Genomic DNA, 19,087 nt, shown 5'->3' on the forward strand with positions numbered 1-19,087 from the left:
TCCATGGACAGGTTCTGGGATGGGCCTAAGGATTTTAGGAGTGATTGGAGATGCTGGATTTCTGGCTTGGGGTCACTGTGGCAAGGTTTGTAGATGGATGTATCTGACAGCTGACTGAGTCCTTCTGCCAGGAAATCCTTGCAGTTTGAAACAACAGTGGTGGAGTCTTGGTCCACAGGTACGATTATAAGGCCGGGATCAGTATTTAGATGGTGGACTGCGTTTCTTTCTGCGGATGCAATGTTAGTTTGCACTTTGAGGGATTTGGGGAGTGATGGTGAGACAAGGTTCAAGGTTTAGAAATTCTGGAAAGTTAACAGGGGTTGATTTGGGGGCAGTGGGGTGGATTATGGTTGGATGGAGGAATGAATTGAGTCAGGCAGGGTTCAACATTGGTCATTGCTTGAGTCCGATTGGTAGGGTCGGTGGCAAGAAAGTGTTTATACTGTAGGGACCGGGAGAATGAAAGGAGGATTTTAACAAATCCTGAATGATTGAATTTGGGAGTGGGGCAAAAGGAGAGGCCTTTGGAAAGGACTGATATCACTGTGGGGCTTCTGGAGGAAAGGTTCATGACTGTGTTTCAGATCTGTTTAGGTTCTAGATTCTGTGTGTTGGTGGGAGTTTTGGAAGGTGGGGTAAATGTAGTAGGCCTGCAAGACAGGGTTTGTCAGCTATGAGGGGACATGGGGGAGGTTTGGAGTTTGTTGAAGAGATTGTGGGGAGTGGCACTCCTAGGTGGGAATTGGGAATTGAGCAGGGTGGAGAGTTTTTTTGAGGTGGTGGTGTGCATGGTGCTCTAGTTGTTTCAATGTGTGTTATGGGTACCAGGAATTTAGTACTGCAAGCAGGAAAATTTTGCAGATGGTTAGAAGGTACTGCAAGGTGGTTTAGGTTCTGTTGATATGATTTTGCAGGATTATGTTAATGAGGGCTAGTGTCTGACAGAATCTGAACAGATGGAGGCCATTGTGGAATGAAGGGTGGCAGCCGGAGACGGGTAATTTGATGGTAAGGCCATTTGGGTGGATTCCATGAGCCAAGCAACAATGCACAAACAGTATGTGGGACTGGGTTCTGGCTATGGATAAGGAAACTTTTGTGTATTGACGCAGATGGAAATGCGAAAAATTATGTAAATAATGTAATTTAGGTCCAAAAAAGTTTGAAAAATACACCCAAATACATGGGAGCAGTCACAAGAAGGATGAAACAGATGCAAAAGGGGGAAACAAGATGAAATCTGAGGGAGTTGACGATAGTGCAAGGTGAAAACTCGCAAAAATTGGCGCTTTTCGCTATCATCAATTCCCTCAAATTTTATCTTGTTTCCCCCATTTTGCATCCGTTTCATCCTTCTAGTGGTTTCTCCCACATATTTGGGTGCATTTTTTCGAATTTTTCAGACATAAATCTAGGCTATTTACACCCACCCCTCTTACAGTGGAATTCCACCATTCGCCTAACCTACACAATATACTTGTCCATCCCTACACAACCCCTGTTCCCAGCCCCCTTCCTAATGACCCATATCCCAGTAATAGACCTAGATCCAAGACCTGTCCAATACATCCTTCCACCACCACCACCACCACCACCACCACCACCTACACCAGTCCGGTGACAAACATCACCTATCTCATCGAAGAGAGGGCAACCTGTGAAATCAGTCAAGTGATCTACAAGCTAAGCTGCAACCACTGTGCTGCATTCTATGTGGGCATGACAACCAACAAGCTGTCTGTCCGCATGAATAGCCGCCTACAAACTGTGTCCAAGAAACAATTGGACCACCCTGTCGCAGAGCACTCTGCCCAACACGACATCCGTCATTTCACTGTGTGAGTGTCTTGATAGCCATTCACTCACAATACCTGCTGTTGACAACAAGTAACGACCTCTTACGTTTTGTCCTCAACCTTGCATTTAGTGCTGTTCAGTTCTGTCTTGAGTTTGTTTTCCCAGCAATGTCAGTTTTATGTTGACACTGGTACACAGTAGAATGGATAGATTAACTGACAAAAAATTGGCAGATATGGACACCTTGAATGGGTCCACTGAATACAACGGAGAAGCTGTGGCAACACTATGCCAAGCTGTTCCTGCAGTGACAGCAGATACAACATAGCATATCAGTGTGAACACAGTTGATGGTTTGTCATTGTACATGTTGTATTGATCATGGAGGTTGACATTTTGAACGTCATCTCTATGAGAACAGTTGCACATTTATGTACTGTACTCCACACTGGTAGAACAGACTGAACACAATGTGATAAAACTGTATGCATCTTCTTGTTGTTTGGAGAAAGAATGGTGATTGGGGTAACAAACTGAACAAAATCATAATTATACCAAGGTACTCGTGCCCAAAGAACATATGAATTTTTGTAAGTAGAATACGAGTTACATCTGTAATACTGTGCACTGGAACCGAAGCCTACAAAGAACTTGAAAATAATAGCTGGCATCTTTCCCTTTGTGAGCTAGATGCATTCATTGTAGTTTTGTACACCCATTGCCGTTTTTGTGTCAAGGGAAATGAAATAAATACACTCCTGGAAATGGAAAAAAGAACACATTGACACCGGTGTGTCAGACCCACCATACTTGCTCCGGACACTGCGAGAGGGCTGTACAAGCAATGATCACACACACGGCACAGCGGACACACCAGGAACCGCGGTGTTGGCCGTCGAATGGCGCTAGCTGCGCAGCATTTGTGCACCGCCGCCGTCAGTGTCAGCCAGTTTGCCGTGGCATACGGAGCTCCATCGCAGTCTTTAACACTGGTAGCATGCCGCGACAGCGTGGACGTGAACCGTATGTACAGTTGACGGACTTTGAGCGAGGGCGTATAGTGGGCATGCGGGAGGCCGGGTGGACGTACCGCCGAATTGCTCAACACGTGGGGCGTGAGGTCTCCACAGTACATCGATGTTGTCGCCAGTGGTCGGCGGAAGGTGCACGTGCCCGTCGACCTGGGACCGGACCACAGCGACGCACGGATGCACGCCAAGACCGTAGGATCCTACGCAGTGCCGTAGGGGACCGCACCGCCACTTCCCAGCAAATTAGGGACACTGTTGCTCCTGGGGTATCGGCGAGGACCATTCGCAACCGTCTCCATGAAGCTGGGCTACGGTCCCGCACACCGTTAGGCCGTCTTCCGCTCACGCCCCAACATCGTGCAGCCCGCCTCCAGTGGTGTCGCGACAGGCGTGAATGGAGGGACGAATGGAGACGTGTCGTCTTCAGCGATGAGAGTCGCTTCTGCCTTGGTGCCAATGATGGTCATATGCGTGTTTGGCGCCGTGCAGGTGAGCGCCACAATCAGGACTGCATACGACCGAGGCACACAGGGCCAACACCCGGCATCATGGTGTGGGGAGCGATCTCCTACACTGGCCGTACACCACTGGTGATCGTCGAGGGGACACTGAATAGTGTACGGTACATCCAAACCGTCATCGAACCCATCGTTCTACCATTCCTAGACCGGCAAGGGAACTTGCTGTTCCAACAGGACAATGCACGTCCGCATGTATCCTGTGCCACCCAACGTGCTCTAAAAGGTGTAAGTCAACTACCCTGGCCAGCAAGATCTCCGGATCTGTCCCCCATTGAGCATGTTTGGGACTGGATGAAGCGTCGTCTCACGCGGTCTGCACGTCCAGCACGAACGCTGGTCCAACTGAGGCGCCAGGTGGAAATGGCATGGCAAGCCGTTCCACAGGACTACATCCAGCATCTCTACGATCGTCTCCATGGGAGAATAGCAGCCTGCATTGCTGCAAAAGGTGGATATACACTGTACTAGTGCCGACATTGTGCATGCTCTGTTGCCTGTGTCTATGTGCCTGTGGTTCTGTCAGTGTGATCATGTGATGTATGTGACCCCAGGAATGTGTCAATAAAGTTTCCCCTTCCTGGGACAATGCATTCACGGTGTTCTTATTTCAATTTCCAGGAGTGTACTTTGTGGCCAAAAAACTTGTGACTTCAGTTATTTTGCAATAAAATAACAAAAGACAGATTTATAGACATTGTGAAATTTCTGCACTGTGATATCTTTAACACTGCTTAACAATCACAGAATAGTCAAGTCAACTTTAATGTCATAAATTTGGAACAGTTACACTGAAAATTGTTCCTTGTTTTATAGACAAGGACAAAACATAACAGTTGATCAACAGCTCTTTCCCACTAAGGCCAGATTCATCTTTACATCTCTATAAGCAGGGTGTAGCTTCCACTGCATCATACTGGAAGCCAAGTACATGATGAAATCTGAAACAACTGATGCAACGTGCTTGATGCTAGTAGAGCAAAGAAGTTAGTCACATGTCTACATTTCCTATGTTCAACTGCAATAATAAACACTGACTGTGAACCTAAGAATTACAGCTTACTTTATATTCTAACCAACATTTCATGTATGAAAAAGTTTCTGGACGCATGTCCATGTACCACATTTTACTCTTATATGTGTGAAGGATGTTGCCTGAAAGTTTGGACATGTCTTTTTCATGTCTTTTTGTTACACCCTGTGTCATAAATTGGGTGTATGTATGCATGCACATCATCTCCTCCTAACTACTGAATCCATTTCAAAAAAAACTTTGTACACATATCACTTGCTTTCTGGAAAGAAGCACTGTAGGGTTAGGGCAAGACCCACCTACTTCTCAAAGCAGTGGGGAGATGAAAGAAGCATAATGCACCATGCGAAAATACCCAGACTATATTCATTTAGTGTTTGTTATTGACAGCACTTAGTGACTTCACACAAGCTTTGAATGTAATTTCAAACCATTTCTCAACTTTTGTCATGTAAAATAAGAGAAAGGCACCCACTCACCTATAGCAGACTGATGTGTGGCACACAGAACCACATAACAGAAAATAGCATTTACACTAGATCCTTTTTTTTAGCAATTCACACACTACGCACACTCCCGTTGCCACGAAAAGACAGAAGAGGTTTGACACGGCCATGGAGTGTGAATGTTTTATTTTCCTTGCTTACACGTTTAGTGTCAAATATTTACTTACACATTTAATGTTAAATATTTAACATATTAACTCATTTGTTACGAGAAGTTAGCTGTTTTTGCCAATAGTGAAATCAAACAGTAATGGATCTCCTTTCTTTAACAAGTACATAGCACTCAGAGGAACACTAGGTGGCACGAGAAAACATGTCTACAGCATTGTGGAACAGACATGCCAGTACTCTTAAGCATGGTTAAATCACTTGTGCAACAACACACACACACACACACACACACACACACACACACACACAAGGATTCAAAAGGGATGCAATGTTTTTTCTACATGGTTCTTTACCTTATATTGTTCAGTGTTTCAGTAATTGTTTCTTCTACATTGTTTTGGGTGGAATTCTGCAATGAGTATGTACCTTGCTTAGGCTCTGCAATATTTTACCCTAGAATGTAATTTGTTTTCTATTATTGAGCATCTAGAGGTGATTTCTGGGTGTACCGTCTTTGGGGCTGGTGTGGAAACGGGTCATTGGTTGATATAAACTCTCTCCAGTTGCATACTGAATACAAGGAACACCTTTTAAGTTTTGACAAATGGTCTCTAGAAGGTGCTGTTGCGATGTGAGAGTACTACTGTTTTGAAGTTTGTCATTAAAACAGTGTCAGCATAGAAATTACCCAAGTAGTTTGTTACAGTGAAAACCTAAAGAAACAGTGTTGTGCAGAAAGAGAAATTTCAATGAAGATATTAATTGGATCCTTTTTTATTATTTCTGCCTCAGATTGCTTTTAACACCTTTCGGTAATCAGTCATCAGAAAAGACAGTTTGCAATTGGTTTGTAGTATTTTGTCATGGTTGTGTTTCCTTCTGTGATTTCATGGTATTTGACCAAAACTGGTTGAACTTAGAAAACATTGATGCTGTGTACAGCATGGTTGAAGAGTAACATGTGGCTTAGTGTAAAGTAGACACATCCACAGGTGAGTGCAGTACATTCAGTTTTGCATGAACATCTTATACATGTGTTCCAAGCGGATTTCACACAATTTGTCAGTCAAAGTACGGAAATGCTCAAAAAAATACACTTAAAGAGATGCAAAATCTGTGTACATCGGACAGAAAACAAAACTTGGGTATATTTATCTGTGGTAATCACCCATGTGGCTTGATCTTAGATTCCAAATCACAGCGACAGAATTAGCGGCTTGCTACAGTGTTCATTCTCGCCACATTGTTGACACACTGAACAGCACCAGTAAGAGACAAATTGCACATAATACTTTTAAAAGTATTCCAAATCAACTAAACATAGGAAATAAATACCAACAAATTGGTTTTGAACATGTTTATATCACCCCTCTGTATCTACACAACCATGCCTAGTGCTATTGGAGAAACCTACTCCCACAGCATATTTTTATACAAATAGTAAGACATGTATGTAACAGCTTTAGTTGAAATTGTACTAAGTGTTCCTGAGTTATGCTTAAATGTCACCTTCTTCTCGTTACCACTTGTATGGCGTGTAAAAGCAGCTATCTTTACCATCAAACAGTCTAATTTACTTTCTGCTTCTGCCTGCATCTTTTTATGCTTTGTCTGTAACCCTACAGCACATGGTACAATATAATGTTCGGAGAGAGATCACACTGTCACAATTTAGTTTCCAAAAAATGGAAAATAAGTTGATAACTCTCATTCCTCGACACTTAAAAATTGATCTGAAAAACGTTGCCCCCTCCCTGAATACCTTCAATTCACTCAAATTCAGTCCTACGCAATGAGCATGGACTGCATTATTGCAGCAATAAGACTCTAGACAGCACGGGAATATTAAATGTATTTAAACAGGTCAGTAAAAGAACCAGAACACGACACAAGAGCACCAGTTGCTTACTAATTTCTGAAACAGAAAAAAAAAAAAAAAATAATAATAATAATAGTGCAGGGCTGCCAGACCTCTTACTGTTTCAGTAATTCATAAAGAAAATCCAGAATTGAACTGCATTAGTTTTTACCTTTGACACTCAATCCTGTATTAAATATAAATGAGAAGTCAGTCAAAATAAACTGTCTGGTAACTGTGAAACAGTGATATCAAACAGTGTAATTTCACAGCTGAAATACATATTTTATTGTGTGCAGTGGTAAGCACTGTTTAATACATGTGATGAGAAACAAACCCACAAACAGGCTTCATCTGAGTATGCCTTTAATTTGTATTAATTATAGAATTCCTCATGCATTCCAAAACAAAATTTTGACTCTAAGATAACTAAAAATGACAGTACAGGGATATAGTTGAAGTTCAATATCACCACTTCCCAAAGATATAAGACCTACAACCATTCACCAAATGCACTAGTACTATAGTTTTTGGCACCAACTTATCACTAAAAGATGTTTCCCCTCACATAAAAAAAAATTAACACTTTTATGAAGTACTGTCCCACATTTAAAAAAGATAATGAAGATTTTATGACTCACCTTGTGCTGTGTGCACTTGGCAACGTAATTTTCCTCTTCCAATAACCAACTCATGTCCTGAGCACAGCCATAATGAGCCCTCAGGTCACAGCCTCTACGTACACAACCCAAGCTTGCACCTCCCTCACCACACTTGGTACATGTCTGTAAAAATGTCAAAGACGCAATATGCAGTGACAAAAGTGGATTGCAACAGAAACTGAATGAATATGACAACTTCACCAAGCTATGCAATATCTCTCTTCAGAAACACTTATTATGAAAGTAGCTCCAAGAATTCAACACCAGGGAAAAAGTATTCATGACAAAGAGCTGTTAAGCATATACAATGTAAACATATCTGGAGGTCCTGCAATGGAGTGGGGAAAAGAAAGCTGCAAAGAATGAAAGTAGCTAGAAGACTATGAGATGTAGACAACTGGTGACAAGTCTCTGCAGGTTATGTACCACAAGGGGCTAAAGATGGGCAAAGCCATTCACCCTTGGGAACTAGTTCACTGGAGATCATTCTTTTTTTGTGAACCATTCATTTTTACTTGTTCACCGATCATCGTGCTTGGTATATGGTTCTTATGAAAAATTGAAAATTAGTAGCATAGGTGACTGAAAGATGGAAGGCGCTAGGAGGGGGCACTTGCCTCCCATCTGGAGTACAGAATTTTTATTCATAACAGAATTCTCACACACTTGTAATTTTCATGATTCTGCAAAACATCTCACTTAGCCAACTGTAGTGTTATGTGGCTGATCGCACTGAAATAATATAAGGTGGCACACGAAAAACCGACCCCTAGTACAGACTGCTCGCCAATTACGCACGATTTGTTGACTGCTATGAGCAGAAGAGGTAAACATGTAATAATTAGGCAGTGAAGAAATAACAAACTAATGCAAACAAATTCGAAACAAGAGATGACAGCTGGTAAGCGACAACGAGCAGTCTAGTACTCGGGGCCGATTTTTCATGCGCCATCCTGTACCACTGAAATAATATTGTAGGAGTTATCATATTCTCTTTACAAAATGTGACACCATACACTTGATTACGAAGTGCTCATTTCATTCGCTTGTAAGTCGATCTGCCTTCCGTAACAATGAACATGCTCTTTCACCATGGATCAAAAAAAGACGGAAAATGGCCACTCGTGTGTGCCGTGCCAATGTCTTTTGCATGTGTAATAACAATAAATCTTGCCTTTTTACAAATATTTCTTCAGCTATTTATCGAAGCAGTGAAGTAAGCTTATATGCCATTTTGTTACCTGAAAAGATGAATGTATTACATACCACGTAATTTTTATGTAGTTTACGTAATTATAAAATACATTTTAATTACGGGTCGTGGACGCTGAATAGGATACGAAAAGAACCAGAAGTTCAGAGTTCAAAAAAGGTTTGAAACAGATCTAGAATGGGTGTGCGAAGCTAACAAAACGAACAACAACTCGATACTGAACTAACTAGGAGCAGTTGGCAGTGGAACTGTGACGAGTGGCCACGCGAAGAGGGACGAGTCCAGCCGAGCCAGACCGAGACTGACGGAAACGGGACCAAGGCTGGAAGGAGATCGGCCGACGTGCCGTTCAGGAACGAGACCAACCATTTCCCGTTCCTGGGAACTGCAAGTAGAAAGCTGCGATCGAAATGAATTATGAAAGACCGTTCCTTAGAATTCGTTCCTCACTCGTTCTGTTAATCTTGGTGAACCGTTCCTTTGGACCCGTTAGTTCGCGAACAACCCATCTCTACAATGTGCGTTATACATACCATATTAACTTGACTATAAGATGACCCTTAATATACGACGATCCCTTTTTTAAAGACGCTCCAAGAGAAATTTTTATCTTTAACACATTCTGACTAAACAAACTGTTTTACTGACAAAGTATCTGCCTAAAAAGTTAACATTAGAGCTAGTCTAGACTCGGGTGTTACTACTGTTTCCCGTATGTGTTTCTATGCTCCATAGATCAGTCCACTACAGGTGAGTAGTTGCCTCTCTCTCACTTCACATATTGCTCCATTCAGGAGTTTCCATTATTTATTGACTGTCTACATTTACTGACTGTCTACAATTTTGTAATACATGGACAAATGAAATAAAAACTGGTTTACATTAATTTTTATCTTCACTTCCTTTTTCACTAACTATCTAAGAATGTAGACTGTGGTACTACTATTTACACCACCACCTTGATTCATAAGCCTGCTGCAATTTCCTCCTTCCTGGATATCCTCCCGTGTTAAGTTCTCCTCTGAGCCATGCATAGCACTGTATATGCGACACTTTTGGAATCCTTTTATTATAGATTCAGTAGCGATTTTGCTGCAGGCAGTAAGATTCGACTGGCACTCCATAGATATTGAGAGTTTCTTCAACCTCCCACCTCCGCTCGCCCCCGGAAGTGGGGTATAGTCTCCTCAACGAATCCACTTACTGTTAAGTTGCCATGTGAGCTTTAAAAGGTCTATTCACAACAATATCCACTACCTGAAGTTGCGAGACCATGGATGCCACCAGGAATTACAAGGTATATGTTATTTGATACCACAAATGCAACTTTACTGTTGTAGTGTCCCTTGAACGAAAATAGCACCAACATTTTCCTTTTGTTAAGCAAAGAGCCTGGTATTCTGTTCCAAACAACCTTCAACCAATCTAGCATTGGGTCATTTATCATCCATTTCCTTTGTTGGCATCTTTAAATAAGCTCTACAGGCAGTTTTTCTTTTGGTATGATTTTCGTATGAAGAGTCACAAATGGGTGCAGAGGGAATGAACTTCCTTCCACCTGCTAGCACCCCCAGTGTTATCCTAGTCTTCATGTCGACAATAACAACTGATGGTAATCGAAGTAAACAGCTGTCTAATCGGTATTGCCAATATAGCCTAGCAGATAGTCGTGTTTTTTTCTTAGACTGATTATACAATGCTAATATGCAAGTACTTATCATCAAATACCGTGGAAAGACATTGAGGCAGTAGTATTCTGCGATGGAAAAACAAAGGAGGACTGTAACAATACTAGAGAAGGAAAGTTGCTACTCACCATATAGCTGAGAGGCTGAGTCGCAGAGAGAGACAACAAAAAGATTGTCACTATTATAGCTTTCGGCCATTAATGTTTCTGTCAATAAAACACACACACACACACACACACACACACACACACACACACACACAACTCGCATTCACGACTGCAATCTCAAGTGACTGGAACCACACTCACTCGCCTGAGACTGCAGTCGTGTGTGTGTGTGTGTGTGTGTGTGTGTGTGTGTGTGTGTGTGTGTGTGTGTGTGTTATTGACAAAGACCTCAATAGCCAAAAGCTATAATTATGAGAATCTTTTTGTTGTGCCTATCTGTGACCCAGCATATCTGCTATATGGTGAATAGCAATTTTCCTTCTCTAATATTGCTGTAGTATTCTGCAATGCAACATAAGCTTCACCGTCTTCTTCATCCTCAGATGCTAACCAGTATTTGCTATGGATTCCATGACGTATGCAGTTGGAAAATTCTTCTGTAGCTCTAGAGGCTTCATTAGAATAATTTCTCAACCAATCAGGAAGCTTTCATTGTGTTTTTTGTTCAGTTCCCTGAACACTTTGCATGTAGAAAAGGTGTTTTTTAATTTATTCTTCATCTGATACCACCATGAACATTCACTTCGGTAACGTCAAATTTGTTTCCTACTGCACAAATGTTTATGGTCTCCACTTCATGAATGACTTTTAACCTATGATCAACATCGTGCTGTCTGTGTGAACCAATTGTGAATTTTTAGATCAACATTCCTTTAAAGAGTAAGGGCTGTGATTTACATCCATTATTGAGTGTTAAAATTTACAGTTCGTACAGCACTATCACCAAATTTAATGACAACAATACATTGTTCTCTGGCTCCTTACAGTTACATTGGTAGAAATTATACCCTTTGGGTTAACACCGTTGCCAACCTAAAAATCAACAGTGCTGTAAAGCAGTAGCTATGTAAGTGCTATTGTGGAAGCTCATGTTTCTTCTGTTGTGCTGCACTTCCAAGTGTTCTGTACAAAAATATTTTTGTTAGAATTAATTTTTTCCTGTAGAAACTTATACTACTTTTGAGTGTTTGTTCAGTCTTGAAGTCAGTTCAGTTTGAACTACAACTGGATTCAGGTGAACATGGTACATGTTCATATAAAGTCAAGGTACAAAGTATACATTCCCATGGTTGCAAGCATAACGACATTTGTTGCCCTTGTGCTGCAGTCCCCTCCCCACGTTAATCCTAGGGGTTGCTCAAGCTGGTCCACCTAATCCAGCTTTCGAATTCTTCAAATTAAATCTTAGTGTTATCTCAATTGCCAAAGATTCATTTGCACATTGGAGACAACAACTATATTAACCTATTACACAACGTAAAAATGTTGATCTCAGGAACAATATTTTAATCTGCAAACATAAGATTACTCTTTATTTTTCAAAAGAATTTGCGGAAAAAAACGTAAATATGGTACATAACAAAGAACATCAAAAAGAAATGATAATATTAGAAATGTCAGGGTAGGAACAACATACAAAAAAAATTATTTCTGGCTATCAGTCACAGTTCTTTAGGACAATGGAAGACTATCAGCATTTACATCAGAAGATGGAACAAAAGTTAAGATTGGGGACGAATGAGACACGAAAAATACCGTGAAATTTTTGAAGAAATCACATATTCATCTGAACTGACGTACGGAAGTGACAGAAAACAAACTGGTTGGTTGTGGAAGGAATCTTACCCCCTACTAGTTGTGGAAGGAATCTTACCCCCTACTCCTCTTCCAAACCACCACCCTCATTAAATTAAATCTTCAGCCTCGGCATGAGACAACAGATTTGTTGACACACAAGGGAGGGCAGAAACTCTCAAACAGTGGAGTCATTGTAAGGGTAGAAAAACTAAGCCAGTCAAGAACACTCTTCTAACTGTTCAGTGCCAGGCTTAACCCTCCAGCCATAGGCGAAATGGATATGTGCATTCCGCCCTTTCCAGATAACTTCATGCGGCCTGCTGTTACCACATTGGACGAAATCTTTGGGCTATTTGCATGCTGGAAGTTGCTATTGTCCCATCTAATCTTTTCCCTTTGCTCTTGAACACCACGAGTCATATTTTACACATTCTGAAATCTCACCCATATACTTACAAATATACCTTCTCATGCCAGTAACTTAGTAACCATTTCTGCTATCTCCTATATGAAACTTTGCTTGAAGACATACCACACTCAGAAAAATTATCAAGAAGTTATTTTTTTTGGTATTCCTGTTTCATTTCTTTAATTCTTTTCTTACGACTATTCCAGTTATCAAACAAAAAATCCTGCAATTCTGTACAGAAAAATCAGACAATTGCCAACGCTTGTAGGGTTAAGGGGGCACCATTATGTTGAAACCAGTCTTGAGAACTCAAGACTACCAATGAGATCTGTTATTGGCAATCCTGAAAGTAATTCTCTGGGAATTCCACAATATGAAAATAAGGAGTACATAAACATAAAAATTTTAAGCATAGATTTTCTTACGCGGCATAATTACATATCTTCTTTAACATAATTCTAGAGCCATCACTGTTGTTTAACTTTATGAAATATAAATAAAATATGTCAATATTTATTTAATTCCAAATAAAACTTCACTAGCATTCTAATATCAACAGACAAGAGTAAAGTGATTTCAAACTTGTGCAGCACAGACTGTATCAGCAGAGAACTCTGGTATGAGAATGTAACAACTGCATGCAGCATCAAAATGTGAATTTGAGATGGATGACAAACTGGGAGTCAGAAACAGAAGATATCAATATGACTCAATACAAACATGTATAGGTATTTATGAGCTTGGCACAACAACGAGGCAGTTAATGAGTCACACTCAATGGCAAATAAATCAAACATTAATAAACCCATCATAATGCACAGTTCTCCACTTTTATTCAACATTCATTCTAAAGAATCCTTTCCAGCACAATCAACCTTTATTATTTATGAAAGGTCCTGCATAAATACACATACAAATATATAAGCTCATAATATCCACTAATAACTAAAATGTCATTAGTCAGGCTACAAATATTATTGGCCAGATAAGTGCACTGATGGGCCAAAATATGAAGACCAGTGCCCACCACAAGCCTAAATGCCATCTGGTGGCATTGTGGGGTTATGACACACAGTAAGGGAAATAGGTCAGTGGAGCACAGATGAATGAAATATTACAGCGATGATATGGGCTCAATTGTGGAAATCCACTGACTTAAGCGACTTTGACAAAAAGATCATCTCTCCCAAGCACCTGGGAACAAGCATCTTGTAAACACCTAACTCGCTTGATATGAACCCGCTGGAACACATCTGGGAGTTAACAGGTGCCAGCTCTGAGCCTACAAACCACTGGCAGGTAATATATGGAAATTGTGTAACCTATGCAACAACATCTGATGCCAAACACCTCTGGAAACCTACCAAGGACTTGTAGAATCCATGCCATGCAGAAGCACAGCTATGGTACGTTCCGAACATAGACCAACACGTTCTTTGACTGGTAGTCATAATTTTTTATTCATCAGTTTATATTTGAAGTACTATGACTTCTACATCCCAAAGATGATGGCACACATACCCATCAGCAGCAGCCTAATATACCCTGATGAGCCAAAACATTATGATCACTTTCTTACTAGCTTGTTTCTCTATCTTTGGATCGAAATAGATCAGGAATTCGACAGTTGGTTGGTGGGTTTGTGGAGGTATGTAGCATTAAGATGTCTGTGCACAGGCTGTGTAATTTGTGTGAATAATGAGCCACTGATTTGATTATGCGGTGATGGCGCCCAATAGCGACCCAGATGGAGTCCACAGGATTTTAATCAGGCAAATTTGGCCACTGACACATCAAAGTGAGTTCATTATAATGCTCCTCAGAAACAATGTCGCACAGTTCTGGCAATACGACATGGACAATTATACTGCTGAAAGAATAAATTGCCATCGGGGAAGGGATGCAGTTGGTTTGCAGCTGTCAGCGTGTCTTCAATTAATACCATAGGTCCCATGCAAGTGCAAGAGAATGTCTCCCATAGCATAAAACTGGTCCCACCAGCCTGCATCCATGGCGAGATGCAAGTTTCAAGCCACTGTTCACCTTGATGACAAAGTTTGTGGAGAAGACTATCAACCTACTGTAGGAAAAATGTGATTCACCCAAAGAGCCGACACATTTCCATTGATCCGACAGTTGAATCCCGATGGTCTTACGGCCATTACAATTGTAACTGATGATGTCGTTGGGTACTGATGATGTCATTGGGTAAACATGTGAACATGTAGGGGTGGTCTAATGCAGAAACAATGTACGATGGACAGTGTGCTCTCAAACACTTGTGAATGCACCAGCATTGCGCTCCTTCAGCAGATATTGCCGTCTACCCTACCGTACTAGGTAGACAAGCCTCTGAATTGCACATTCTGTAAAGAGACGTGGACATCCAACCATTTAATGCCTAATAGTAGTTCCACAACCCTTCTACCAGTCTGTAGATGCTCATGACAGTAGCACGTGAACATTAGAACAGCTTCACTGTTTTCGAGATACTCATTCACATGCTTGGGAAAGAATAATCTGCCCTTTGTCGAAGTTGCTTGTCTCAATGGATTTTCCTATTTTCAGTCCATATCTTCGCTAGGGTGATCCCCTGTCTGTGTCTGCTCCACTTACATACACTTCTTACCGTGTCACATGCCCGCAATGCCACCAGATGACATCAAACATCACAGTGGGCAATGGTCATAATGTTTTGGTTATCAACGTATATACTGGTTTCTTAGCACATGCCAGTGACATTTGTTGATAACATTTATACAATGGTGTAATTACATGGTTGTGGTAATTAGCATATAAATTTGAGAATTGTGTATTTGCCAACAGTGATATGTTTCACAAGTTATCCAAATGTATATGCTGATTATCACACTCATAACTATCCAACTTTATAAAAGTTATCAGCAAATGTCAGTGGCATGTGCTAAGAAACCAGGAGATAAAAGATCCACTTATTAGGGTTATGTACTACTACCTATACACTGTGGGACAGCTTGCACATGTACATGGACCTACCAACAAATATGTAATACATGTAAAATACATATTAAAGTGTATTAATTAGAACTGTATCATATAAACATTAACATGTTTCTGAAATCGAAACAAGAAAAATAAATCAAACCACAAAATTTGAACCACCTTGATATCTTCAACCGAGTGTGGTCTTAGATTCAATGTGGGCAGGCAATGAAAGAATAAGCCTTATGAAACTGAAGAGATGACTTCACAGTCAAAGAAAAACAAAACAACAACCAAAATAAACACATTCTGTTCGAAAGTGCAAATCTTTGAAAGCAAAATCTGCTTCTAACAAACATTCATTCATTGAATTTTAGTATTCTTGGAACCTCCTTGGCATGCTGCCTACAAGGTGGTAGACACACTGCTGCTCAAGCCAGTCTCAGTCTTTGATGGCAGCCCTCCTGAGGTCATCCACTGTGCGAGGACAGCTCCACAATGACACAATAAAAGTTTTAACTGGTCTTTAAGGTGTTCAACTGCAACAGAGTTCTTGTCAGTAGATACCCCATGGCACATCATTCAGTTGAACCCTGTCTCCTGGAGGAAGAACAAGGATTCATTAGAAACCTAACAACATTCTGTCTTGTTTATGTGCCCTTTCGATAACATAGCTCAATTAACTGTTACCTTTACCCTCAATTATTTATATTCCATCAGGACTTTCCATTGTCATATTTAAATTAAATTGTAATAACACAACATGTCAAAAATAACTGCTAAATCATTCATTTGATATGTAATGATTTATTGCTGGACACTTCATCAGGCGTGTAGTGGGGCATTAAAAGTTCAGCAACTCACACTGGAGGTGTTACATATTGTACAATTATTTGAAATCTCGCAAGCTGTATGCCTCCATAAGTGAGATTCCACATAAGTAGCTCATGTCAAATTGTAACAATGGCAGTTATACTGCCTCCCCACAATGCCATCCTTCCTATTTGTTTCCATAATGTTTTGAACTGAATCACAGATTCAGTTGCCCCAACCATCAAGAAAAATGTGCACCATATGGACAAATCGTTGTTTGTCAATGCAGTTGTTTCCATTCTTTGCAACGGACCACGAACTTAGAAAGTATGGATGCATAGATTACATTAATCAGTACACAGAGCTCCACTATGAGTATTTTCAATCCAATCCCAGGCTTACACTTTACATGTTTCTTAAACGATACCAGAAATTCAACCACACTAATTAACATCAGCACCAGGGCTTAATTTCATCATTCCAAGGGATTGGTTATTTGTAATAATGAATATAAACTTACATCTGTACTGTTGTAATACGTCTCAATGAGTAAAAGACAACTGCCATTTAAAGCATTTACTAATGATCTAACTCCATGTCTAATGTCAAATCGTGTTTTGTTTTTCCTATCTCTTTGGGATGTTTAAATTGTATGTGATCCCCATAGGACAGAAATATCTTCATCATTATTCACTGCTTAATGCTTTATTACTTAATCCTGGACACGCATTCATTCACCGAACAGCTATGAATCAACTGTTTGAACACTGCAGCTGGAGGCAGTTGAAAACATGACGTCATAGTCATGAAGACTGCCCACGTGTATAGAGCAGAACTAGGGAGCAAAGCTACATTGATATGGGGACAGACGGTAGCACCTGTTGTTTACATTAAATCTTGTGGTTTTATTGATTTGATTATTAGAAATGATGTTTTACAAACCTGAATTTCAGAACAGTATTTCATAAGAACTGATTTCTCATTGTAAGTTGTAAACCAAGTTTTCAAAAATTGTTACTTGTAACAATTTGTCCATTTTATTTGGACTGTTGAGCTCCGTGGCTGTGGATAATGATATTTCATGTAAAAATACAGCAACCAGCCACTTTTTAATGCGTTTTTATTTATGCCAATATGCATTTCGGGTTTGCACCCATCTTCAGCTGGCAAATTACATGGATCTTCAGTTACTATAGTAGTACAATCTCGACAGCAGTTTGGATGCTGCAGCAGGCCTGTGCAAAAGCAACGATTCCAATCATTTACTTCAATTTCGAGAGTTTAAAGTTATGCACTATCAGTTGTTCATTTTACTTCCATTCTCCTCTCCTCGTTTTTTCTTGGCTTTTCCTCTTTTTTGCAACAACACAAACACTTTTTATCACGCATTTTATACAGGCGCACTGCGTTATCCGCCATGTTGTCGACTGACAGTTTTTGTTCACATACAAACGGTTTATCTATGAACAGAGTTATATTACGAAAGTTTTGAGGTTCTAAGATAAGCTACTGTTTTCTAAACATTGACTTGGGTGATAGAAGTATTCTAAGTACGATGAATACATTTTTTTTTTTTTTTTTTTTTTTGCAGTATTGAAGATAATAAACTAACACAACACATTTATACAAAGCAGTAATTCGTACATTTACAATATAACAAAGATAGAATTAAGATTTTTATGTTTTATATTAGATTATGTTATTTCTTGATTGTGCTTAGTAAGTGGTTTGATAAGTAGGGTGTGGACGTTTCTCGGAAATATTCGGTTTGGCAGCTCTGTTTGGCCGTTAAGTATGTCAGAAGGGGATGCATGTTTATATGAATAAATTTCGATTTCTTCTAGGAGGTTCATTCTTTTTCCTTTGTTGGCTAGGTGGAAAACTTGTAGGTTATGGGATATGTCTGTTACTTGATGTTCTTCTTCTGCTACATGTTGGGCGAATGTGGATTTATTTAAGTTTTTTAAACGAAGAGCATCCATGTGTTCTCGAAACCGTATGCTGAAGTTTCTCCCTGTTTGGCCTATGTATGTTTTTGGACATGAGTTGCAGTTAAGTTTGTATATTCCTGATTGATTGTATGGTTTGGTATTATTTTTAATGTTATGGATAGCTTTGTCCTTTATTTTGTTATTTGTATAGTAGCTGATTTTGATATCTGTTCCTCGGAACAGGTTGGCTATTTTATATGACAGCTTTCCTACAAATGACAAGCTTACATATTTTTCCTTTGGCTGTGTTGTGGTATTCTTTAATGTTGTTTTGTTATTGTATTTGTTTATGGGGGGATTTATCTTAGAGTTTAGTTCATCTATTAATTTTGGATTGTAACCATTATTGTAAGCAATTGCTTTGATGGTGTTTAGTTCTTCTATTTGGTCAGCTGGTTCTAGTGGTATTTTGTGCATTGTGTTTATCATTGCTCTGTGTGAAGCCGTCTTATGTTTATCCGGGTGGCAGGATGATTTATTAATTGTATTATCTGTGTATGTTGGTTTCCTGTATACTTGAAATTTGTGTTTGTTGTTGGAGCTACTTATGCAGAGATCCAGAAAATTTAAACCTACTTGTGTTTGGTTCAAATGGCTCTGAGCACTATGGGACTCAACTGCTGTGGTTATCAGTCCCCTAGAACTTAGAACTACTTAAACCTAACTAACCTAAGGACATCACACACAT

The 19,087-nt window shown here is 40.0% G+C and overlaps 1 protein-coding gene across 5 annotated transcripts in view; it reads right to left on the reverse strand.

Annotated features, from left to right (window-relative positions):
• The window catches only part of LOC126236789 (nascent polypeptide-associated complex subunit alpha, muscle-specific form), a 153,062-nt gene that overhangs the window by 15,303 nt on the left and 118,672 nt on the right, over positions 1-19,087 (reverse strand). For all 5 annotated transcript variants that reach the window (XR_007544984.1, XM_049946371.1, XM_049946373.1 and 2 more), the window contains exon 10: positions 7,499-7,642. Coding sequence is in view for 4 of the 5 variants with exons in the window: in XM_049946371.1 (XP_049802328.1) it covers positions 7,499-7,642 (144 nt within the window). In the remaining variant the exon portion in view is untranslated. The remainder of the gene's footprint in view (positions 1-7,498; positions 7,643-19,087) is intronic.

This window comes from Schistocerca nitens, chromosome 2, assembly GCF_023898315.1.
Source record: "Schistocerca nitens isolate TAMUIC-IGC-003100 chromosome 2, iqSchNite1.1, whole genome shotgun sequence".
Taxonomy (NCBI): Eukaryota; Metazoa; Arthropoda; class Insecta; order Orthoptera; family Acrididae; genus Schistocerca; species Schistocerca nitens.